Here is a 26423-nt window from a genome sequence, read left to right on the forward strand (position 1 = left end):
AGTCGTGTTTGCTTTCAAATTCTAAGACACACATGGATTACCAGAGATTTACTGGTAAGATAGGGAAATAAAGGGGAAACCATGTGCGGACTAAAAAGCAAAACTGGTAAGTTCAAGTTGTAGCCTATCGTGTAATGTCAAGTTTCTTTTTTCTTTTTAAGATTTTACTTATTTGGGGCGCCTGGGTGGCTCAGTGGTTAAGGCCTCTGCCTTCGGCTCGGGTCATGACCCCAGGGTCCTGGGATCGAGCCTCTCTCAGCAGGGAGCCTGCCTCCTCCTCCTCTCTCTCTCTGCCTGCCTCTGTGCCTACTTGTCAAATAAATAAAAATCTTTAAAAAAAAAAGAAAGAAAAAAAGAATTAAGGCCAACATTAGATATATTAAAAAAAAAAAGATTTTACTTATTTATTTGACAGAGAGAGAGAGACACAGACAAAAAGAGAGGGGAATATAAGCAGGGTGAGCGGGAGAGGGAAGCAGGCTTCCCATTGAGCAAGGAACCTGATGGGGGACTCTGCTCCCAGGAACATGAACAGAAGGCAGAAGCTTAACGACTGAGCCACATAGGGCCCTAATGTCAAGTTTCTTGAAGGCAGGTATTACACTTTTCAAGTTCAGAAAGTACAGTACTACTCTAAAAAATAATAAATGTATAATCTGTTGAAATAACCGAATGAAACTATTTCCTATAAAAGCCAAAAGTTCTCCCTCTGGGTTCTAGACTAGAACAGTAGTTTCTGTAGCTCCATTACATGAGCTAAACATGCATGTAACACCAACAAAAATCAGCCTATGGGGGGAAAATGCAAGCGATGCTTAGGAAAATAACTTAAAATGGACTATCTATAGCAGCTGCCTTTCTATAGCCCACACCTGGAAATCACTATCATAAAAAGAGAAAGAACCACTGGGGCGCCTGGGTGACTCAGTCATTGGGCGTCTGCCTTCGGCTTGTGTCGTGGTCCCGGGATCAGAGCCTGTTTCTCCCTCTCCCACTTCCCCTGCTTGTGATCCCTCTCTCACTGTGTCTCTCTCTGTCAAATAAATAAATAAAATCTTTAAAAAGAAAAAAAAGGGTAAGGACCACTAATGAAATAGATTTACCATTAATATTACTCCCGGAGATGAAAGATAAGGATTAGCCGGGTCTGAATAATGAGCAGCAGTTGTGGTCTACTACTATCATGTCATGTTCACTGTATTTCCAAAATGTGAAGAAAAAATAGAACAGAATGCAGCACCTTTCAATCTGTACCATGTTGGATGACAAAATATAAAAGTTATCCAATTTCACTACACGAAGTCAGGTCACACAATAGTGGTCAAGCTAATCCTAGTCAGTAAGAGTGGTGCCACTTATCCTTTCCTGCCAATGCTGCCTTTTATGCAACTTGAGTACAAGTGGGAGGAAACTGGTCCTCCAAGCTCAGGCTGGCCTATGACTTTATCTGCTTTTCCTCAGTGTTCGGCAAAACAAGCCATTTAATACTGCCAGGAGGTGCAAGAATTGTGGAAAGTATCTCCTCACCCTCCAGGTCTTCAAGCTCTCAAAAGCCAGTATTTGAAATATATCACTATACTTCAGAACTGCCACCATACTTGATCTAACTATAGCTCCAGGGAACTTATTCTGAAAAAGTGCATTTTTCTTTCTGAAGTAAACCTCACTGGTTAGGGATATATGCTCAATGAAAGTCCTTGTTCTCCTGAGCCACGGGTTGCACTTATTTACTGCATAAAGCATTTACATATAACATATATTGATTACCACTTTATTTGACGGACAGAGATCACAAGTAGGCAGAGCAGCAGGCAGAGGGAGAAGCAGACTCCCCACTGAGCAGAGAGCCTGACATGGGGCTCGATCCCAGGACCCTGAGATCCTGACCTGAGCCAAAGGCAGAAGCTTTAACCCACTGAGCCACCCAGGCGCCCCCTGATTACCACTTTAAAAAAAATTCCCTTTTCAGCCCAAACTATCTCTGGAGGATAATGACTTTCCAAAATTTATCTGCTATTATGAAATACTACTTTCATTTCTTACCCACTGATGGAAATTCATGTCTCCAAAGAGCCAGTGAAGTTGGAAAGTCTTTCTCTACCCTAGTCCCCTCATTTTACAGATAAGGAATCTATAATCTGGAGATCTATGTGATTCTCTCTAAAATTAGACATATAGCTAGCTTAAAAAGGGCAGTATCAGGATCTGAACCCAGGTCTCCAACTAGTGCCCGTAATCCAAACTCATTGAGTAATCCTTAATCACTCTGTTGTTTCATGTCAAGTTCCCTCAATACCTTATCCCCCTAATAATCAAAGTGGCCATTCTATGGATCCATTTCTCCTCCATTATGGCATTTTAAGGTGAAGAGTCTAACTGAACACAGTAACAGAGGTACTGGTTCTTACATTTTGAGGGAAGAATTTCTTCTCTCTGCCAGTGAAAGACGAAAATTAAATCCTGAGTATTCATCAGTAAAATAACCTCACATCTTAGTATCATGTGTCAGACACCCACAAAAGCTTTAAAAAGTCCTCGGTGCAACATTCTTACATGTTCTTGAATAACTTGGTTCAAGTCTCCATTCTAAAGTGGGTAGTAAAAAGGAAGACAGAGTTCTTTTTTAGGAACAGTTGTTCCATTACGACTTGATAACTACCTCCGTGGCAAATTTAACCTGAACACTTGAAGATTAGTAACATAGGTGATAATGACAAAACAATATGAAATGTACAAAAGCAGGAACATTGTCTTGATTTCTTTCTCCTGAAAAATGTATATAGTCTCTGCAAATTTGTGAGTACCACAAACTTAGTCCTCCAAGATAACAAGATGTTTCTTAGTGGTTTCCTCTTCTGTTCTCTGACTTAGAAAGAGAGTGTTTTATAGAGACTTCTAGACTTTTAAAAACGATTTAAGCTGGTATCGAAGTCCTTGTATCATATATCAAAAAAAAAAAAAAAAAAACCCTCAAAAACAAAAAACAAAACAAAACAAAATGAAAACCAACCAATGATCCTGTAGAGCATACATGGCATCCACAGGGGAAAAAAATTAAAGAACAACTAATGAACCTGGATCTGGAAACGAACGATGATTTTATCTTTAGAAAGCAAAGGCTGTATAAATAGCAAAATAAGCCCAAAATAAATGTCTGAGGGCTTAACCATCAAATGAATAGCTGATAAAGGAAAATTATTAAAGCAAATCACTCTTCAAACATGGTGCTTCTCTTCTAATGTTTATCTCACTCTCAATGCAGAACATCTGTTACAGTTATCAAAAGTATACTGATCTAAACATACTGTGTTAGGGGCTTTATATGTAAAGCCTTTAGCCCTTAATCCTTACAACACTGTAAGGTAGGTATCTATTATTATTTACACACTGCACATAAGAAAACTAGGGCACTTAAAGATTAAGTAACTTGTCAAGGTTACAAAGCTCTCCAGGTTCTGAAAAACTTCAGGTTTTTTTTTAGGTGCTCTATTGCCTTGGTAGCTCAGAAAATCTGAAAATGTGGTCAAACTCTTAAGTTCTATTCGATGCATTATTCACGCCACTATGAATGGTGGTTTTTTGTTTTTGTTTTGTTTTGTTTTTGGTGTCAAGAAAGACTCAATAGTTTGCCATTTACACTTCCTGATTTTAGGTTGGGCTGGTATCACAAACGTTTTTGTCACCACACATATTGCCTAAGCACTAGAACCCAAAAGGAAGAGACTCAGTTAAAATCTTAAACTTTATTTCCTGCTGGCCTTAAGAAGAACTTACTTAACTATTGTTATGTCCGTTAAGTAAGGTTTTCTTAGTGTAGTGAGACACTGAAGTTATCACTTAAGTGTAAAGGAAATCATCCACATTATTAGTCATTTTACCTGTCAGGGACGTTAACAGCAGATCAACAGGATATAAACCTGGGCTGTTTCTTTCTTTAAGGGAAATTTCTTAACTGACTGAGCCACCCAGGTGCCCTTGGAAATTTCTTAATGACTTGTTAATTACCCCAAATGGAACAACTGGCCCTCCAAAAATGAAGTGTAGTGGAAAAGAAACAGAGGAAAAGAAGAATCACAGTAAGTTACATGGTGATCTACTTTCACTCGCGTTAGGAAAGCAAAGGATGAATCTCCTCTTGAGTAACTTCGGTCTGACCACAACCGCCAACTTGTTACACCAATCACCCGCTCCAGCACTTCAGGTTCATTAGAATTAAAAGAAACCCAGAAGGTAAAGTACACGATCCCGACCGGGCCCGAGGTCTCCGCACCACACCCTTAGGAACACAGAGCGTCAGTGCATTGCGTCCCTCACCCCCAAACCTTCGCTGCTACCCTGGAGGCAAAGCCCAAAGCCTGGGGCCAAAGACTGTCCTTTGGTCAGGGCAGTGACCCAGCTCTAGACAACCCCGCCCCCTCCCCTGACCAAATGGTCTATGCCTAGTGGGATGGAGGTAGGGGCAAGATGAGGAAGGCCTGCACAGGAGAGGAAGGGGCTAACGGGATGTTTTGAAACGAGGAAGGGTCCCTTCTCAGCCTCGCCGGTCTGGAAGAGCTCTGGGCCAGGGAAAGAGCCGGCCGCCGCCATGATGGGGCTGGCCGAGCCGGGGGGCGTGACGCGGGAGGCCCCGGGCGCGGGGCCAGCTCCCCTTCCTCCTTCCTCCCCTCCCCTGCGTGGGCCTCGGCCACAACTGACCCCCGATACTCACGCTTTGTCCACCAGCTCCCGCACCTTCCACATGTTCAACATTGTGCCCCGTGCGGGCCGAGCCGCCGCCTTCCTCCCCTACTCCCCACGGACCCCGGGACACTTCCGTGACGGGGCAGATCCAGGCCGGGGTCGCTGCCGCCGCCCGCCGCCTCGAACTCCCCCAGTTAGGTCCTTCTCTTGCCACAGCAGCGGCGCCGCCGGTGACACGTCGAGACGCGGGGGCAGAGGCGCTGCGTGGAGCGGAAGTGCCCGACTTTCCGCCCGCTGTGCGCGGGGTACGCCGGGACTTGTAGTTCTCTGCGGACATAGCGGACCGGTTAAGCTGAGCGTGTAGGTGTGGTAAGTTTGGTACTATATTTGTCAGACTTTTCCAGTCCTACGTACGCTTCCCCATGCCTCTGACCTCCGGAACCAGAAACTCTGGATGATGGGGCCCAGTTATCTGCGTTTTAACGAATCCTCCGTGCTCAAGTGTCAGAAGCATTAGCATAGGATCTAGCTGCATTCAGACAAACTTTTCAAACGTAAACCATTGCTTCTCCCCAGAAACAGTCCACAGTGTGCTGTAATTTTGAGCCTTCAAAAATGAAAGGATTTTCTTGTGAAAAAAGTCTTGTTAAAATATTACCTGAGAAAGTACAGAATAAATAACGTGGGAACAGTCCAGAAAAAATTCAGAAATATAAAGTACTGCTGTGTTATTAATAATGATTATACAGAAATGTTGTTGCCATATGTATTTGTATTCCATAATGACAGAAGCATCTCTGTATTTGGTTCCAAAGATACTTCCTTCTTAGGGCCTGAATTTCCACACCTGTAAATTGAAGAGACTGTATTCTAAAACTTACTCCCCTCTAATTCTATGATACAGTGGTTTTCTATTTAGGCAGCTATCTAATATCCTCTTTAGATACTTCATCTTGAAGCTCAGAAACTCAGTTCACACTCTATAGGAAACTAGAAAGACATCACTAGGACATGACCAAGAACTTGGCGGGTTTATATTCTTAAGCATAAGTATATACACGCTACATTCAGTGTTTTATTGTAGTGGCTGCTGTCACTTCATTTTTCACTTATTCGTTTTTAACAATGTTCATGTTAAAGCTGCAAGAAACCTTAAAATTCATTTGATCCAACTGCTTAAATTTTACAGTGCTTTTCATTCTATAAACATTTATTGAGAATTTTCAGTGTGCTAGGAGTAAGGAATACAGCTGGGAACAAAACTGATACAACCTCGGCTCTCTAGGATCTTAAAGGTCTTTAGAGAAAATATAATAATTAAAGAGACATTTAAGATAATTGCAGATAGATAGTGGTTGAAGAAAACAGAAGATAATGTTACAGAGAATGATGTTAGAGGAAAATAATGTTAGGGAGTGTTTAGGGCCTCTTTGAGGACACTGTATTTGCGCTAAAACTTGAATGATGAAAAGGAGCTAGCCATAAAAAAGATCTGCAAGAAAAGAGTATCTGGTGGAGGGAACAGATGAAGACTGATTCATAATGGAGAAATGAGATTGATTGCTGCCAGTTGTGACGCCTGTTAACAATGATCCTAAATCAAGAACCCGGAACTTCTGACCCCTTAGTTGCTCAGGTCAAGTCCCCTCTTCACACTGCATCCATATAATTATTGGAAGCATTTTTGAAAGGGTTTCAATGCAGCTTTGGGATTGAGGCCTAAAAGAAGCAAGTTGAAAGAATTACCAGACAGAAAAAAAAAAAAAAAGCAGAAATCGGCACAAAGCTATCTCAAAGCTTTGTCAAGATAGGAGTGTCTGGGCAGACATAAAGTGTATTTGATTGGTGGGTGGGGAGAGGCAGGGAAAGATGAGAAGAGATACGTAGAGAAACGGGGCTTTCAAATGAGTTTGTTTCCTGTAGAAAGGACTGTCCAGCCCAAGATTCAAAGGATGGAATGTGGCCAGAGGAGATAAGAAAGAGAAACTACGTTGCATAAATAATAGCTCAGCAAGTTAACGTTCAAGCAAGCAGGTCCAGGGTACACCGGCAGAATGGGCCTGGCGTAAAAATAACCACCTTCCTTGCCCTGGGCCTGTTTGCACATTCATTGCAATTCACAATCAGCATCACCAGAATTACCTAGAGATTTCAATGTCCCCGTGTACTTTGCTTGTTTCAGCTCCAAGGAAGCTTCTAGACTCATTCCCGAGTTGTCATGCTGGGGCCTTCTCCAATGGAACGCCAAAAAACCTGCCCGTCTACCTTTGATTCCAGGGAATTGCTAATGGACTCAGAAGAACCATACAAAGAGAGTCTGTTAAAAAGTGGTCTCCAAAGACTAACCATTTGCATGTCAACAAAGTGTTCTGTTTTTACCTTTTATCTTGCAAGTTTGGGAGCAGTTTCCATAGTAACTTCTTTGTGGCGATTTCAATGTGTCCATTGGAGAAAAATAAATGAGAAAATGTCCCACTCACCCCTCTTCAGGAAAACACATTTTTCACTAAATGAGCTGACACTTTGAGTAAGGCCAAACCAACGCGAGGTTTGAAAGCGGATGTCCCTCAGATGTGTGAGGCGCTGTTGTAGATGCTGGCTCCATGTCTTGCGTGGTTGGCTCCCTGGTGTTTCCTTCTGAGGATTTAATTCATGGTACACAGGTGTGGCAACCATGGGAAGGCACAGCCCAAATCTCTCTTTAAGAGAACCAGTTGCAAGGAATGTGGATGGCTGACAGCTTCCAGTAGCCACTCCTCAGGGATCAACTACAACACTGACATCCAGGCTGCGCTCTCACTGGGCTACTCCCAGGCGGGGAGTGAGCACATTGGAGCCGGGCCATTTCTCCCCAGCACATTGCCCTGGGCTCCCCATCAGCTTCACACAATACTCCTCTGAGTTTTCTTGCAATCAGGGGGTCTTCCTACTCAATCTTCCTTCATTCTCTCTCTCTCTTAACCTGTGTCAGAACTTCTTTGGAGTCTGAAGCTGTCCCCACCTACTTTTATTCCCTCTTCCCTTTATTCTTTGTAGGTGTTTCCCCCAGTTGATCTCTTACACATTTAATTCCATCTTGGTTCTGCTTCCTGCAGTAACTAAATTGACAGGACAGGCAAACAGCTCTACCTTGGTTTCAGTATTTGGCCCAGTGAGTCCTGTTTCTGATCTCACGGACTGTTCCTCTCTAGAAGTTGACATACTCGGTTTCTAATCATATTGTAAGAGTTGCTGCAAGAGCCATGCAGATTATATATTGCACAACCCTAGGGGCACCGTTTCTATGGACTACGCTGAATGCCAGATGATTAACCACACAGAGGAAGTATAAAGTAGTGGTTAGAAAGAGCAGATTCTGGATTCAGACCAACCTAGGCTCAAACTTTCATCTGCTCTTCAGTGGGTTGGTCGTTTTGGATAAATTAATTACACCAGTATAACACAGTGATTATGAACTGGACTCTGGAGCCAGATTGCCTGGGTTTGAATCTTATTTTAGCTACTCACTAGCTGTGCGACCATGGGGAAATTATTTGACACCTCTGTGAATCAGTTTTCTCGTCATAATTGTGAATAATAGAAACCTACCATAAAGGGCTTTTCAGACAATTAAAAAAGGTAACGTTTAAAAACAGTCTAGAACAGTACCATATACAAACACTCAGTAAATGTTAGCAGTGCTGCTGTAACTGCTATTATTACTACTAGTCCTACTAGTAATTGTATTAATCAGCAAAATGTATTCAATCGTCAACAAATACTTAGTAAGATCCTGCTATGTTCCAGGCACTGTGCTAGGTGGCGGATATACAGTTGTAAATAAAACCAACAGAGTATACAACAAATAGATGTAGTAGACGTAGTAAGCGCAAAGCAAAATGCTGAGAGATAAATGAAATAATGTATATAACTCACTTCACACTGCATCCTACATGTAGAAAGTGCTCACTAAATTCTACCTCATTATTGCTATCAAATCACTTATCTTCTGTGGATCTCAGCTTTTTTCCTTATTAACTGAAGTGTTATTCTAGCGGAGTATCCTAAACCTAGCCAAACATCAGAAATTCTCAGACATCTTTAAAAGTTTCAGGGTTTTTTTTATCCTGACCTATGAGTGCCTGATTCACTGGTGTATTATTTTCTATACTTCTGGTCCCAAGGGACAGTAAGTCCAAACTAGCTTAAGCAGGACACAGGAAACTGGGGAGTTCAGATAAACTGCCTCAGGAACTTAGCAAGTACTGCCAGAACTCTATTTCTGACGCTCATTTTACTTTATTGTGGATAGGTTCCTCCTAGTTGGCAGGAAATAAGGCTACTACTTTGTGGAGAATGGGCTCCATTTTTTAAAATTAGGCAACCAAGGGGGAAGATACACTTTTGTCTTTCATCCCCTCAGTCTAATAACACAGGGAAGGACTCTGGCCCAGTTTGGATCACATACCTATCATGGGGCCAATCCTCTAGAGAGAGTATATTACAGAATTGGTAGATCTAGGAGAACCACATGGAGTGGGGAAGAAAGAGTGCTCTGACGACACTCTCAAGAAAGCCTTGCCTTAGCAGACAAAAGCAACAGTTACTTATAACCATTGGTCTGAGGAATCTGTATTTTTTTTTAATCTCTTAAATGATTTTTCCAGGGTTTGGGATGCCCCAAGTTAGATGACACCACATCCTTTCTAGGTCTGACACCTTTTTTCTCTCTTTTTTTAAGGTCTAAATTATACAAAGTTGAGTTTGGAACAGCAAAAGAGAAAAAAAAATACTATGGGCAATAATAGGAGAAAGAAGTATGAAGAAAGAGGGGGTTAAGCAGATTTCTGCATTGTGCGGCAGCAGGTAAGCTGGTAGCAAGGCACCCCCTTGCTAACTCTTTGTTCTGCTGACAGTTGGCCTCTTCTTGGCTGAAATTTTGTCTCCTTTCAAGGCTCTCAGCAGAGCTCAGGTGGGTCTACTCAGAAAGCCTGGTAGGGGCTCCAAAGGGCTAGCACATTTGCAGTCCTTCTGCGAGAACTTGAAGGCGCTGGCAGGAGGTGAGATGGAGGTTGAAGTCCTCTTGGAATCATTTCCCTCCCTCCTGGGCTTCTCTGTTCCTTGACCAGAGGTGAACCCAGAATGGATGTGCTGCTCCTAGTGTCTAGTTCTCTGAAAACTCTATGCACAGGAAGCCAAGGTACAGTCATTGAAGCAATGAGGCAGCTTGTGACTGTGGAAACTAATCCTGCATTGTCAAGTCTCATTCAGGGGTGAATGGTGCAGATGTTTCAGAAAACTATGCTGGCAGGTTTCTGAGGCAGGGTCTTTCTCCATAAGGTCAAGTGTCTTGGGAAAGCCCACATGTGTCCAGAATTCACACAGAGGCTCTGCTAGTCCTTGAACTTCATCAGTTCATCAAAAGAATTGTGCTCTAGAGAAAGAGCTCACTGCAGTAGACATCAAAGGAGTCTGATGGACAGACCACTGTTCTTTTTTTTAAAGATTTTATTCAATCATTTATTTATCTGTTTATTTATTTAGGTGAGGGAGAGAGAGCCCACATGCTTATGAGGACAAGCAGGAGGAGGGGGAGGGGCAGGGGCAGGATGGGAGGGAGAAGGACAAGCAAACTCCACTCTGAGCGTGAAGCCCTACATGGGGCTCAACCCAGGGCCCTGAGACCATGACCTGAGCTGAAAACAAGGGTCAGACACTCAACTGATTAAGCCATCCAGGAGCCCTGACCACTGCTTTTTAATAAGCAAAACGAATGTGGCTACAAACTTGGAGGGTCTGTTAGAACAAGGCACCTTTTCTTGGTGAGAAAGTGTCAGCATTCAACATTTATTGGACACCTGCAGTGTGCATTGGGGTTAAACAGATAACTAAAACCTATTGTTACCCATAGACCTGCTAATCTAATATGGAAGATAGACATATAAGCAAATAAAAACCACAACAAGATATTTAAGGAGGCCGGGTAATAGGGGTAGAGGTCAGAGCACTGGCTGTGGCATCAGCAGGGTCTTGGTTCACATCATGTAGCTCTGGGACATTGGCTAAATTACTTGACCTCTCAGGTTTTGGCTCTCTCATTGGGAAAATGAGACTGATAAGAGCCCTGACTCATAGCATTGTTGTGAGGAATGAATGAGATGACACACTAAATTGCTTGCCATGTACCAAGGACTCATTGAATAAGATCTATTATCTTTCTTAAATTGTTTATATCCACAGATCATGGGTGCTGTGGCAGAGGGTGTTAGAATAGATTAATTAAAACTTTCAATAAACTTGTATTTAGATACTTGCCCCATTGCCAAGAATTGTCCTGTGAAAAACAGACACAATTCCTACTCTTGTGAATTTTGCAGTCTGAGAGAGGAGCAAATAAACCTTCCCCAAATCTGTCATTTCAAACTATGATGAAAGCTACAAGAAGAAAAGAATGGGGTGCTATGAGACAATGTGGCAGTGGTATATCATTCATATTTCATTCCCAAGAAAGTCCTCCCTGGGAAAGTAACATTTAAGGTGAAGGTGGGAAGATAATTCTGAGTTAATGAGGTAGAGAGAGGAGGAGGAATCCAGATAGAAAGAACAGTCTGTGCCAAGGCCCAAGGTAGGATACAGCTTGGTATGTTCCAGAGCATGAAAGAAGGCCCAGTGAGACTGGACAGAGATGGGAAGAATGATCAGAGATGTGCGGGGGAAGGTGAGCAAGGACATGTTGCTTCTTTGCCTGCTCAATCCATTCTCCATCCTCTTCTGCCTTGTTGTGTGCCTCCTCACCTACCCCCTTGGCCTCCATTACCTACATTCTCCTGGCTTCTGGCTTCTGGTTGGGTTCCACCAGTGTTGTGAGGGTGGATCAGAAAATGCTGAAGCGATCAGTCCTGATATTTCTTTCCTTTTCCTTCCTGCTTCAGCAACATGGTTCTGGCAGTAGCCTAGTCCCTCTGTGGCCACTCTAGGTGTCCCTGGGAGACCTGTATTTCAAGTTAAGGACCTGGTCTTTCATATTTTTATTTGAAGTGCAGTGAGAAGCTACAAACATGCTGTAGTTACTTTCTTGTCACATCGTTCCCCTACAGTTACAACCCATTTCTCATCTCCTCTTAACAGGAAGGCTGTCTTCTTCCCAAACAGGCTCTCTTCATTTCTTCTCAAGCCACAATTCACCAATTCTTCCTTCTCAAAACTCCCTGCTCTCTCAGCTTTCAAGATCCCACAGTCTTCTTGTCTTTCCTACATTTCAGGCTCATTAGAAATTTTTTGTTGCTCTCCCCAGGAGAGCGTATGTGTTGAGGGGCTCTCTAGAGCTTACTTCTTTCCTCTTTTCCACTGGCAATGCCAACCATAATCATCTCTCATATGAACTAAATGTCTCCTCATTTGTTCCTCCAAGATCTTTTCACATCATAAATTGGACCATGTTATTACTTGCACAAAATTCTTTGATGGCTTTTCATGGCGTTTAGACTCTAAACCTATTAGAGGCCCATCCCTGGTCTAAACCACTGTTATCCTGGAGGAAGACTGATACTGTCACACTCATGTGGGTTACAACTCAAGGCCAGTTCTGAGAAAAAAGGGTGGTGATAGCCATGGGCCCAGCAAGTATCTCTCAAGTCATTCAGTGGCAGCATGGCAGTACTTTTTTTTTTTTTTTAACATTTAAAAATATACGTATTTTCCAGCCAGAGCCTCCCAAAGATAGGTCTTTGTGATATTGAGTTGATTATTATCACATCTTGGACTTTTGGTCTAAATCTGGAAGTTATTACAATTTGGTTCATAATTTGTTTATAAACCCTTCCATGTGGTAAGGTTACTTCTACTACTCTCATTTTTTTTTTTTAAAGATTTTATTTATTTATTTGACAGAGATCACAAGTAGGCAGAGAGGCAGGCAGAGAGAGAGAGAGAGAGAGAGAGAGAGAGAGAGGAAGAGAAGCAGGCTCCCCGCTGAGCAGAGAGCCTGATGCGGGGCTCGATCCCACGACCCTGGGGTCATGACCTAAGCCAAAGGCAGAGGCTTTCACCCACTGAGCCACCCAGGCGCCCCTACTACTCTCATTCTTGATGTGTAGATTTGACTATTTTCAGAACATATTTTTTTCTTTGTCTTCTTTTTAATGCTAAATACCTATTCTGCTGACACCTTGCTAAAGAAAAGAAACGTCATGAGGGGTCTCCAACTGTGGAAGCTGATTTCCTGTGTGTTAGCAGTTTTTATGGTTTCTGGTGAGTGCTATCTAAACACAGTTCTTGTTGGGCATATATAACATTAGAATTTCCCTATCTTTGGTGATTCACCCTGAAGAGTGACAGGTCACTGATCTGGCCTGGGAAGTCTAAGATCTGGACAGACCCAAACACCTACCGGGAGAGGAAGGAGTGGAAAAAAGTTAGCAAGTATTATGATCTTTTTAAGATACAGAGTCATTGGGGCACCTGGGTGGCTCAGTTGGTTAGGCATCTGCCTTCAGCTCAAGTCACGAGCGCAGGGTCCCAGAATCAAGGCTGTTCAACGGGGAGTCGGCTTCTCCCTCTGCTTCCTCCACTTACCCTCCCCCCACTGCTCTTGCCCCCGCTTACGCTCTCTTTTCTTGCTCACTCTCTCTCTCTCAAATAAATAAATAAACTTTCAAATAAAAAGATACAGATTCACTCTCTTTCTTTCAATTTTTTTCTGCAAAATTTTTTATTAGTTTTTTTTTAATTACAAAAGTAAAACATGTTAATATATCCTTATGTATCTATCCCTTGACCTAGCAATTCAACTCCTAGGTAATTATCCAAGAGAAATGGAAATTATGTTAAAATTCTCATGTAGAATGTTCTTAGCAGCTTTATTCACAATAGACAAACTCTAGAAACAACCCAAGTGCCCATCAGTAGGATATGGACAAACAAGTTGTAATGCATCATTTGATTGGAACATGATTTAGAAGTAGAAGGGAATGAACTGTGAATATATACAACAACCTGGACAAATCTCACAGTCATGATAGTAAATGAAAGAAACCAGACACAAAAAGTTATGACTCCATTTATATAAAATTCTCCAACTGGCAAAGTTCATCAAAGGAAATAAATGAGAGCTATTGTTGCTTGAGGTAGAAAGAGGGGTGGGAAGAGGAGAATTAAAAATAAAAGTTATAAAAACTCATTTCAACAATTGAAAAATTCCAAAAATGCATAAAGAAAGTATAATCCCTTCCCATTTATTTTCACCCCACTATGTTAATCCTATTAAAAGCCTGATAGTACTTTTTCACACTCTTTCGCATGCTTTTAAATACAAACAAAAATACATGTGCACATATGCAGGTTTTGCTTTAGGGTCATGCTATATGCAGTGCTTGCTTTTTAAAAATTTTTTTTTTAAAGATTTTTTTTTTTGACAGACAGAGATTACAAGCAGGCAGAGAAGCAGTCAGAGAGAGGAGGAAGCAGGCTCCCCGCGAGCAGAGAGCCCAATGTGGGGCTCGATCCCAGAACCCTGGGATCATGACCTGAGCCGAAGGCAGAGGTTTTAACCCACTGAACCACCCAGGCGCCCCAACAGTGCTTGCTTTTTAAAATACCTGCTTGAGGGGCACCTGGGTAGCTCAGTGGGTTAGGCACCCAACTCCTGCTTTCAGCTCAGGCCATGATCTTGGGGTCATGGATTTGAGCCCCACATTGGGCTCTGTACTCAGTGGAGCAGTGGAGAGTCTGCTTGAGATTCTCTCCCTCTGCCCCTCTCCCTGCTTTCTCTCTCTTTCAAATAAATAAATCTTTAAAAAATACAATAAAATACCTGCTTGATAATACATCATGGATATCCCTCCAGCTCAATAAATATAGATATAACTCATTCTTTTAAATATTGGTATAATTCCTTAATATGAATGTGCCATAATTTATTGAACCATTTGGCTAGTGATGAATAGTTAGGATGTTTCTATTTCTGTTTTTGCCACTGTAAACAATGTTACAGTAAAATATATCTTTGTACATCTATCTTTACATATGGTATTTAGATCTCAAAAGTGGGAACAGGAAAGGATAAGTGTTTTTTATTTAATTGGATATTGGCAGATTGTATACCAAAGAGATTACAGCAGTTCTCACTCTCACTAAGCAACATATTGAAAAGCTTATTTTGTTATGTCCTCACTAGCTCTAGATGCTATTGCTCTTTTGAATTTTTGCCAATTGAATTGATAAAAATATGTTGCCTTAATCTCAAAGTAGTTCTTACTAAAGTAAGCCTATGCTTTCATACCTTGTATAAAAGACTCTTCTAACATCTCTCCCATTTTTCAGTCCTGTTCTTGGTCAGTATGGCTCATATCCCTCAAAATGGCACTTTCAAGTGTATTGGGAGATAGACGGCAGGCATGGCCAAGACGGAGCTAGTCCCATTATTTGTTTGTTTGTTTTTTGGCTAAAAATATTCAGCCTAATGGGAAGAATTCCTTATTTTGTCATCCCTTGTCAGAGTAGGCTGCAAATTTTCATCCTGGTACCAACAAGAATCTGTGTCTGTTTATTTACTCACTTGTATTAGGCAGGATCACAGAACTTAGAACAGAAAACAGAACTCAAGTCAAAAGGGTTTGGTTGAAGAGAATGAAGTAAACAGACTATTTATAGATGCAAGGTCAGGGTTAAGGGTATTAATAAGGATGTCAAAGCTCTTGGAAGTAGCGCTGGTGAGGAGCCATTACCATCAGTTTCAATTATTTATTGCTGTGTAAAACTGCCTCACAACTTAGTGTCTTGGAAAAAACAACAACAACAACAACAACAACAACAACAACAAAAACCACCACCATTTGTTTGCTCAGAATTCTTCAATTTGAGCAGGGCTTGGAGGAAGTGGCTTATCCCTACTCTGCACTTGGTGGAGTTCTCTAGAGCAGCTCAACTGGTGCTGGATGAGGATCCAGGATGGGTTCACTCACATGTCTGGTGTCCTGCTGGAGGGGGTTGTCTCTCCTTCCATGTAGTCTCTCATTTAATAAGCTAGCCTGAGCGGTTAATAGGTGGCTAGATCCCAAGAAAGTCAAAGTGGAAGCTGCCAGGCCTTTTAAAGACTTGTTGCAGAATTGACCAGCCTCCCATTTACCACATTCCAGTGGTCAAAGGAAGTCATAAGGCAAATCCAGCTTCAAGGGAAGGTGAAATAGATATTATCTTTTAAGCAGAGGAGCATCGTGTGCATATAGAGTTGAGAGGAATCTTTAGTAGCCACCTTTAAAAAAAAAAAGATTTATTTATTTACTTGACAGAGAGAGAGGGAGAGCATGCGTGAGAGAATGCTTGAGAGAATCCCAAGCAGTATCCCTCACCACCCTGAGATCATGACCTGAGCCAAAATCAAGAATTAGATGCTTAAGAACTGAGCCACCCAGGCACCCCAATAGCCATCTTTGAGGATAATCTACTACAGATGCTTCAGTACAAAAAGATAGGGAAGAATAGTTTCCAGTGAGATCTGGCTCTGTGGAGGAAGGTCTGTCCTACAGGAGATGTAGTAATTGAAATCTGCTGCCATAACTGTGGGGCTGAGGCAGGGGGAGAAGGGCCGAATTACCCTGATCTCTTTCTTCCTGCTTTCTGATTTCCTGCCAGTACAAGGCAGCCTGGTTAATATAATTCAGAAGTTAACCCCACCTTCCTAGAAAGCAAAGCAGCTCAGAAAAGGCCACTGAATGGACTGGGAATGGATTGGGGCATTGATGAAGAACAAGCATTTTTTTTTATTATCTGTTTCTGACATTAGAATTTAAGTTTCATCAAGGGAGGGGAGCATCCATCCTGATCATAACTGATTCACTGGAGCTAACAAGTATCTGGCACTTCCTAGACACTCAAAAAAATGTTTTGAATGGACTTGAGTTTAGTTACCTGAGGAGGAGTCATAAACTTGACCTTCCTTCTTTCTGATACTGCAGAAGAAACACCTAAAACATGGCAAGATGGAGGTTAAGTGACAAATGAAACCATCCTGATCCTAAGGCCACAGTTACACTCTGGGGCTAGTCGTGGTATAAAATATGAAATGCCACTTCCCAAGAGTCTGACATGGAGTGCTACTGGAATATGTTTAGAGTCATAACATCCAACCGGATCTCCCTGCTGATTGTCAGAGCATTGTGCTTTTCTCCTTTCCCTCCCTGATGATGGACTTAGGTGCCCTAAATCAAGTGATTTGTTTTCTTTAATGTAGGACTATGAGAAGCCACAAGCTATGCTTTTTTTTTTTAATTGACGTATAATTCACATACTATGTATCCATTCCTTTAAAGTGTGAATTCAAAATCAATGATTTTTTTCATATATTCACAAGGTATGCAACCATCCCACTTATCTAATTTCAGAATGTTACCTTCGGTGCCATCCCCCCCACCCGAAACTCATATTCATTAGCACTCACCTGCCTTCCCCGTCTCCTTCCAGCCCCTGGCAACCACTACTGTATGTTTTGTCTCTATGGATTTGCCTATGGTAGACATTTAATATAAATGGAATCATACAATATGTGATCTTTCATTTCTGGCTTGTTATGCTAAGCATAATATTTTCAAGGTTCATCCATTTGTAGCATACATCAGTCCTTCATTTCTCTCTCTTTTTTAAGATTTATTTATTTTAGAGAGTGTGAGAGAGAGAAAGATAACATGCTCAGAGGAGGGACAGAGGGAGAGGGAGAGGATCCCAGGCAGACTCCCTGCTGAGTGTGGAGCTCTCTGCCCGGCTCCATCTCAGCATCCAGAGATCATAACCTGAGCCAAAACCAAGAGTTGGATGCCACCCAGATGCCCCCATTTCTCTTTTGTGGCTGAATACTATTCCACTGTGTGGATATACTATATTTTGTTTATCCATACATCAATTGATGTACATTCTTTCTACTTTTTGGCGACTTGAAGTAATGTTGCTATGAGCATTTGTGTAAAAACTTCTGTGTGGACATATGCTTTTTATTCTCTTGAGCATATACCTCGGAGTGGAATTATGGGGTCTAATGGTAATTCCGTGTTTAACTTTTAGAGGAACTGCCAGAGTGTTTTCCAAAGTGGTTGTAACATTTTATATTCCTCCCAGCAACGTATGAGGGTTCAGATTTCTTCACATCTTTGTTAACATTTGATTACAGCCATTCCACTATGTGTGCAGTAGTATCTCATTGTGGTTTTGATTTGTGTTTCCCCAGTGGCTATTGATGTTGAGTACCCTTTTATGTGCTTACACGCTGTTTGTGTATCTTCTTTTTTTTTTTTTAAGATTTTATTTATTTATTTGAGAGAGAGACAGTGAGAGAGCATGAGTGAGGAGAAGGTCAGAGAGAGAAGCAGACTCCCCGTGGAGCTGGGAGCCCGATGCGGGACTCGATCCCGGGACTCCAGGATCATGACCTGAGCCGAAGGCAGTCGTCCAACCAACTGAGCCACCCAGGCGTCCCGTTTATGTATCTTCTTTGGGGAATTGTCTATTGAGGTTTATTTTTCTATTGAGGTTTAATTGTCTATTTGTTCATATTATAATTGAATGTCTTCTTATTGTTGAGTTGTAAGAGTTCTTTTTATATTCTGGATATAAATCGCCAATCAGGTAAGTGATTTGCAAGTATTTTCTCCTATTGTGCGGTTGTCTTCTCACTTTTTTGATAGTGTCCTTTGAAGCACGAAAAATTTTAATTTGATGCAGTCCAATTTATCAATTTTTTTCTTCAGTTACTTGTGGTTTGGGTGTTATATCTAAGTTAATAATGGTGACTAGAATAATTACTCCCTCCTGGCTTACATGAAGAATTTTTGTTTCCTCCCATTTGAGCACTTTTGTTTCAGAGATCATTCTAGGATCTCAAACTTGTATTTTTTTTTTTAAGATTTTATTTATTTATTTGACAGTCAGAGATCACAAGCAGGCAGAGAGGCAGGCAGAGAGAGAGAGGAGGAAGCAGGCTCCCTGCTCAGCAGAGAGCCAGATGCGGGGCTTGATCCCACCTGGGATCATGACCCGAGCCAAAGGCAGAGTCTTTAACCCACTGAGCCACCCAGGTGCCCCAAACTTGTATTCTTGATTGACAGAACACTGAGCCCATCAAGGGAGGTGGCAGAGGTGATGGTGTAAGTACCAGTTCAAGAGTTCAAGTCTGAAGACCTGAAATCCAGGAAGGCAGATGTCTAAGCTCAAGATAAAACAGATATCACAACTCACAGGGAGTTTAAATATGCTCTTCCTCTACTTTTTTATTCTATTTGGGCCCTCAGTGGATTGGATGGTGCCTACCCACACTGAGAAGGGCCATCTGCTTTATTTAGTTCACCAGTTCAAATGCTAATCTCTCCTAGAAACACCCTCATAGACAGACCCCAAAATAGTGTTTTACCAGCTATCTGGGCCTCCCTTAGTTCAGTCTGGTTGACACATAAAATTACCTATCACAGGGATTAAGTGTAAAAAGATCCCATGAAACTGTATTGGGGGAATAACTGTAAAATACTTTACAGATAAAAAGAAGGCAAACATCAAAGCTTTGGCAAGAGTTGGACTAGGTTGTGCAAAAACAAGCTTTGCTCTGTGATTAGCTGGGTGACTTTGCCCAGTCACTTGAACTCACAAGTCTCAATTTCTTGGTCTATTGAGTATCGGTAATCTTGCCAAATCTAAAGACCTTTCTGTGTTATTATGAGATTGAAATGATGTAGTACGTATAAAAGTGCTTTGGAGAACTTAACTTGTTATTTTGGGCATTGAGAATAATTCATAGAGACTCGCTTGCTTTCATTCTAAAAACTGACTTTGAGTTGTTTATAGTACCGATTTATCCCTTTGCTTAGGACCAGCCCCAAGCAATGTTTACTGTAATGAAACATTAACATGAGATTTCTCACCACTTAGCTGGGTGATGGCCAGGCCTTGGTACTTGGCTCAAAGAAAGTAGTTATACAGTGTTTAATAAGTACCAGGCCCTCAGGGAGCTCTGTGAATGCTTTTGGTGCTATGGTGAAATGTAACCAAAGATTATCAACCACAGTCTTTTATTGGTCACTTAGAACGTAGAGGAAGTGTGTTTAAAAAAAAAAAAAAGATAACCTTATTGGCATTGCGGTGGAGTTGGAAGACCTAAGCCTTTGTACCCTCAGCCACTCACCTTCCATCTCTCCCAGGCATTTAAGCAGAGAAAAGATGTTTGCTCAGAGGAATCCAATTTGAAGGGAAGGGGACAGTGAAACAAACCAAAGTAACATAAAGCACTGATTCCATTGTTGAGAAAGACACATATACAAATTATGAAGTATTTAGGGATGATATTGTATATCCCTACGGGTTGTTTTAGACTTAACTGCTTCTGATGGTTAATCTTTGGAAGATACAAGTAGATACAACAGCTATTGATAGGCTAAGATAGAATAAGATCTTTAATTGTCACCTATTGTGTCAGAGAAAGACACACCAAAGAGGTCAAGACTCTTGGAGTACCAACAACTCCCTTCTCTACTACCCCACCCCTCCTGACAAATTTCTAAGTGTTATTCTACACTGAGTAACTCAGAATCTGAGATATTTCACCTCTGGTGAACACATCACCTGGTTGGGGAAGAAGGATGGCCCTGTGACAAGAACAGTCCTCGTGAGGAAAGGTGGCATTTTCCAGAGTGAGGTAGAGAGGAAGGGAATGCTTCCATATGAGAAAATGAAGATCCAGAAACAAGATTAGGATCTGGAGGTTTCCAAAAAGTAAGCTCTCTTTATGAAGGTTTTAACCTCTTAGGTACTTTTTCCTTTAACCACAAAAAGTCATACCTAGTATATCTATAGTTTTATACAGTTTCCCTCATACTCTCTGATTTCCTTTTGCTTCTTCTAACCCTTCAGTAAAGTTTGATACACAGCTAGTTATCAACTGTGTCTCAGTTTTCTTTCTTTCAAAATATTTTATTTATTCATTTGAAAGAGAAAGAGTGAGTGAGAGAGCATGATGCGGGGAGAGGGGCAGAGGGAGAAGGAGAAGCAGCCCTCCTGCTGAGCAGGGAGCCATGCTGAGGAGCTGGGTCCCAGGACAAATGGAACCACCCAGGCACCCCTCAATTTTCTTATTGTAAAATGGAGATAATACCCACAATGTAAGTGAGGATTAATTGAATTAGTACATGTTAATTAATGTGCTAATTAATGTGAGTTCCATTAGGACACCTGGCAGTACCTAGCACATAAAAGTCCTCAGTATATGTTCGCTGTTGTTTTAACTATTATTACATCTTCTCCTCCTCTTCCTCTTCTTTTTTTTTTTAAAGATTTTATTTATTTATTTGACAGAGAGAGATCACAAGTAGGCAGAAAGGCAGGCAGAGAGAGAGGAGGAAGCAAGCTCCCTGCCAAGCAGAGAGCCCGATGCGGGGCTTGATTCCAGGACCCTGGGATCATGACCTGAGCCGAAGGCAGAGGCTTTAACCCACTGAGCCACCCAGGTGCCCCTCCTCTTCCTCTTCTTGAGACCTTTCAAACATCAAGGGGGGCCAGAGCTACTTTCATTTTTTTGAGGCAACTAGTATATTAAAAAATGAGGAAATTACCAAATATGATTGCAAAATATTGTGGTATGCTTTAAACATTTACATATAAAAAATTAATGCTTTGCAACACACACAAAGATACAAGCCATAAAACTGTGCCCTTCACAGGGTAATTACACAGTACATAAATTCCACCCTCTAGATGCCATAGCTCAGGAATTAGGATGCAAGCCTCAAACTGCAAGGTGAGCATTGGTATCTTCCAGCCCTGCCAGCCTATCTTCCTATCTTTGTATCTAACCTCATTTGGAAATAGCTCTAAAGGTAAATTTTAGTCCTTTCCTGAGTGGGAGACCAGACAAAAAGGCTCTTTTGCATCCTCCTATCCCCAATCTTTTGGGCTCTAGGTAGTTTCATAAAGGGAAGTAAGTGCCCCTCTCCCCAGACCTCCTCCCACCACCTTTGCAGAGAGAGAAGTGGCCACGGAACAAACCGCTTGGAGGAACAGTGTCAAGAAGGCAATTCCAAAATGGACAAATCATTATTGCCTACCTCAGCTCTTTTACTATATGCAGAGGGAGGTAAATCTGAGGGGAGAGAGAAGCTGACATTCCAGTGCCTGAATAATAGACCTCCTCCTCCTGGTTGTATACCATCCACAGGCAAGCCAGGCTTTAGCTTCATGGGATCAACCTTTTTTTTTTTTTAGTTTTTATTTAAATTCCTGTTAGTTAACATACAGTGTAATATTAGTTTCAGTGTACAATGGAGTGATTCAGCCCTTCCATATATCCCCTGATGCTCAACACAAGTCCGCTCTTTAATCCCCATCACCTACTTCACACCCCCCCACCCTCCATTTTAATCAGTTACTATAGTTACTATATGTTCAAATTATCCCAACTTTGGCCAGGAAGAGCTTTTTTTACTATGGTTCCTGAGTCCTTTTGACTTCATATTAGACTTTTTTGTGTTGCTTCCTTACTTTTTATTATGAAAAGGTATCAAGGCTGTCTTTTATATTTCCTGCCCCAACCTAGAGTCAGCCATTTCTCTAAGGAAATGATAGTTAGAGGCGACAATCTGAAGAGAAATGCTGATTACTATTGAGTTTATTACTTCTTAGACTTTCTAATGGAAAGAGTTTGGAAATACTTTTTGTTTATTTTAAATAAAAAATATTATGAATTCATAATAATCTAAAATTTGTTATTACAGGGTATTATTTCTTTGGTTTATGTTTTTTTTTTTAAGATTTTATTTATTTATTTATTTGAGAGAGAGAGAGAGCATAAGTAGGGGGAGCTGTTAAGGAAGAGGGAGAAGCAGTCTCCCCACTGAGCAGGGAACCCTAATTGGGGCTTAATCCCTGGACCCAAGATCATGACCTGAGCTGAAGGCAGATACCTAACTGACTGAGTGCCCCTAACTTCTTTGGTTTACATATTTGATTTTCTTTTCTCCTATATTGAAATCTTGGTTCTTATAAACAGTAACAATTACATATTTGCTTTATTCTACCATGTGTATAATAGTTTCAGAATAATAATAGCAACACTATTGCTAAGAATATGATTATTAAAAATAGTTTAAGGTATTTTTTGTGGTTCTTTTTCCCTACTAGGGATATAAAGTCAAATTACTATGTTTTAAAAGTCATGTGAAATAATTTCTTAAAAATACTGTTAGCTTTTGTCTCATTTTGTTTCTGTTTCTTTGGGAGTATTTCTATTTTTATTTTTGGTAGTTAATCATATGAATATTTATGTGGTTGAATATCAAATCTACAAAACGAATTCTGTTCAGAAGTTTAATTTCTCACTTTATCCCCTCTACCCTGTTTTCCCCTCCCCAACAGGTAACAATCTGTTTCAAATGTATATAAGCATTCTATATAAACTGTACGTAAGTGTGTATGTGTTTATTTATTTATTTTTTTTTAAGATTTCATTTATTTATTTGACAGACAGCGCAAGTAGGCAGAGAGGCAGGCAGAGAGAGAGGAGGAAGCAGGCTCCCTGCGGAGCAGAGAGCCCGATGCAGGGCTCGATCCCAGGACCCTGGGATCATGACCCGAGCCGAAGGCAGAGGCTTTAACCCACTCAGCCACCCAGGTGCCCCAAATGTGTATGTGTTTAAACAGAATTCACTAAAATAACTTTTCTCAGCTTCGCTTTCTTACTTGTTACACCTTGGAGGTCACTTCATAGCCTTTTCACAGCTTAGAGAACTCTGCAGGCACATAATACTGTTTATGCAGCCGGCGTCCTACTGCTGAACAAATAGGTTGTTTCCAGTTTTTTGCTATTCCAAATAATGCCAGTTTATACTTGGCAAAGTAGGGATACAAATTTTCATATTTTGTAAATTTTGGGGGGACAGACACTTGAAAGTGGGATTATCTGGGTCAATAAGAAAATGAAAATTTTTGAGATATTGCTAATTCTCCTTTATACAGGCTGTACCATTTTGCCTTCCTATTATCAAGGAATGAAAGGATCTGTTTCCCCAAAGTATCAATACAGAATACGTTGTCAATCTTTTGGATTTTTTTTTTTTTTCCAAATAAGTGGCAAAAGATAGGTGAGAAATGATATCTCAGCATTGTTTTATTTATTTTATTTTATTTTATTTTTTTAAGATTTTATTTATTTATTTGACAGACAGAGATCACAAGTAGGCAGAGAGGCAGGCAGAGAGAGAGAGGAGGAAGCAGGCTTCTTGCAGAGCAGAGAGCCTGATGTGGGGCTCGATCCCAGGACCCTGGGATCATGACCTGAGCCGAAGGCAGAGGCTTTAACCCACTGAGCCACCCAGGCGCCCCATCTCAGCATTGTTTTAATTCACATTCTCTCACTATCAGTAAGGAACATTTTTTTTTTTTTTATGTTTAAGTCATTTGCATTTCTTTTCTTTCTTTCTTTTTTTAATGAAAGGGCAATTCTTTCTGGCTCCTCCCTTTCCACGATCTCCAGTCCTTTCTGGGTCCCTGGTGCTTTCTGGTTCTGTCTTTAGGCCTTCAGGTACAGCAGTCAGCGTTGGACTTCCTGTACCTGCACCCTTGTCAGGGGCCATTGTAGTAGGAGGACAGTGAGAGAGAAAGGAAACAATAGGTGTTCTCCCCATTTCCTTGGACCACAGTCTCTGATCAGAGAGGAAGTCTCCTTTCCTCAGAATGTTAGGCCTCTGTAGGCTCTGCTTTTATTGCCACTGTTGCTTTTGCTGTTGCCACCATGGGATTACCTCAGGGCTGGTGCAGGAGAGGCCAGAGAAGAGAAGAACTCCAGGCAATTTTTCCACTCTCCTTTCACCTTAGGAGTTCCCCTTTCTTCTCCGGAGGCCAGAACGAGAGGGCTTCTTCTGGACCTCTCTTTTTCCCTGGCCAGTAACCAGCTCCAGATATCAAAATGTCTTGAAGCCAGGTTGGGACACCAGAAAAAAAGAGAAGGAAATTCCCTGCTGGCTTGGTGGTACCTCATCTTTTGGTCTTCTTCAGTTTGCCTTCTGTTTGAAATAAGAAAACAGGGGCGCCTGGGTGGCTCAGTGGGTTAAGCCGCTGCCTTCGGCTCAGGTCATGATCTCAGGGTCCTGGGATCGAGTCCCGCATCGGGCTCTCTGCTCAGCGGAGAACCTGCTTCCTCCTCTCTCTCTCTCTCTCTCTGCCTGCCTCTCTGCCTACTTGTGATCTCTCTTTGTGAAATAAATAAATAAATAAATCTTAAAAAAAAAAAAAAAAAAGAAAGAAGAAAACAGCATGCTTCCTAGCAGTGTCGAGTGGGAGGGCGAGAGAGGATGGAATGTTATTACCCCATCTTACCTGGAACTGGAAGCCCTGCCTCAGGCATTTTACACTTATTTCCTTCTCTGCTTGAAATGCCGTTCATCCAGATCTTTAGTTGACTAACTCCTACTCGAATTTCAAGTTTTACAGCAAATGTCACCTGCTCAGAGAAGCCTTTCCTGACCACTCTCTCTCATGCAGCCTCTTCCAATCCTAGACGCCCTTTACCACATTAATCTATTGTATCATCTTCATAACATTTATTACCACCTGAAATTATCTTCTTTATATGTTTAGTTGCTTCTTGTATGTTTCTTTCCCTACTCTGGGAATGCTTGACCTATCTTGCTAATGTCTCACCTGCCTTTAGAACATTGACATGTAGAAAGTACTCAAAATAGGTATTGAATAAAAGAATGCAAAGGAATTAAGCAGCATTTGGGTAAAATAATATTTGTTGGCCAGTGGTCTGAAGGAGGTGCTATCATTAATCTAAGACCACAGACGTGGGGCTGTGGCCATTGCGGTGTAGGAGTGGGAATCAGGATTGTGGGGATCAACCTCCCCCTGGCTCTGCTGTGGACTTGCTCTGCCATTCTGGAGAAGTTGCTTCATCCCTTTAGGACTTAATTTTCTCATCTGAGACATATTAGAATGAGATTTGTTAACACAAAAGTCCTTCTAGCTTCAGCGTTTAAGGATTCTCAAACATTTACATCAATAGTACGCCTTTAAAGGCGCACAATCAGATAAATAAATAAAGGAAGAGAGAAATAAATAAATTAATTAATAAGTTAATTAATTGATTAAGTTATGTGATCCAAGAGGATCAGTTATACTGGAAGAACCCATCTCTCTGCAATACCAACTCTTCCCTGGCAGGAAGGTGAATGACATAATTATAGGGAAAAAACTCACCTTAGGTTCTGACCCTGAAATGATCGGCTTGCTTCCTTCTAGTAGTATATATTTCCTTTAACTTTTTTTCCCCCTACAATTTCATGTATAATATCTACTCTTTTTCTTATTAAGGATTTTGTTCATTTATTAAAGAGAGATTGATAAGTCGGGGAGGGGGAGAGGAGGAGGGAGGAGCAGACTCCTTGCTGAGCAGGGAGCACACTGAGATCCTGACCTGAGCCAAAGGCAGATGCTTAACGTCTGAAAGACCCAGGCATCCTCATGTATAATATCTATTCTTTTTTTTTTTTTAAGATTTTATTTATTTATTTGTCAGAGAGAGAGAGAGCACACAAGCAGGCAGAGAAGCAGGCAGAGGTGGAGAGGGAAGCAGGCTCCCTGCCAAGCAAGGATACCGATGTGGGACTCGATCCCAGCACCCTGGGATCATGACCTGAGCCGAAGGCAGCTGCTTAAGTGACTGAGCCACCCAGGTGTCCCTATAATATCTATTCTTAATATAGGCCCCACTTCTGTACCATGGTGTCATTTTGACTTTG

At 41.4% G+C, this 26423-nt stretch overlaps 1 protein-coding gene and 1 long non-coding RNA gene across 5 annotated transcripts in view; one reads left to right on the top strand and one right to left on the bottom strand.

Moving 5' to 3' along the window:
• The window catches only part of CLINT1 (clathrin interactor 1), a 60457-nt gene extending 55520 nt beyond the window's left edge, over nucleotides 1-4937 (bottom strand). For both annotated transcript variants that reach the window (XM_047729901.1, XM_047729900.1), the window contains exon 1: nucleotides 4709-4937. In XM_047729901.1, coding sequence (XP_047585857.1) covers nucleotides 4709-4749 — 41 coding nt within the window. In that variant the 5' untranslated portion in view covers nucleotides 4750-4937. The remainder of the gene's footprint in view (nucleotides 1-4708) is intronic.
• A 28-nt stretch (nucleotides 4938-4965) lies between these two features.
• The window catches only part of LOC125100075 (uncharacterized), a 202682-nt gene continuing 181224 nt past the window's right edge, over nucleotides 4966-26423 (top strand). For 2 of the 3 annotated variants that reach the window (XR_007127437.1, XR_007127436.1), the window contains exons 1-2: nucleotides 4966-5049; nucleotides 9401-9525. This is a non-coding gene — a long non-coding RNA (uncharacterized LOC125100075). Of the gene's footprint in view, nucleotides 5050-9400; nucleotides 9526-12836; nucleotides 12910-26423 lie in introns of all 3 variants that reach the window. The other variant, XR_007127435.1, reaches the window with a different exon arrangement.

Source organism: Lutra lutra, chromosome 5 (genome assembly GCF_902655055.1).
Source record: "Lutra lutra chromosome 5, mLutLut1.2, whole genome shotgun sequence".
NCBI classification, from domain to species: Eukaryota; Metazoa; Chordata; class Mammalia; order Carnivora; family Mustelidae; genus Lutra; species Lutra lutra.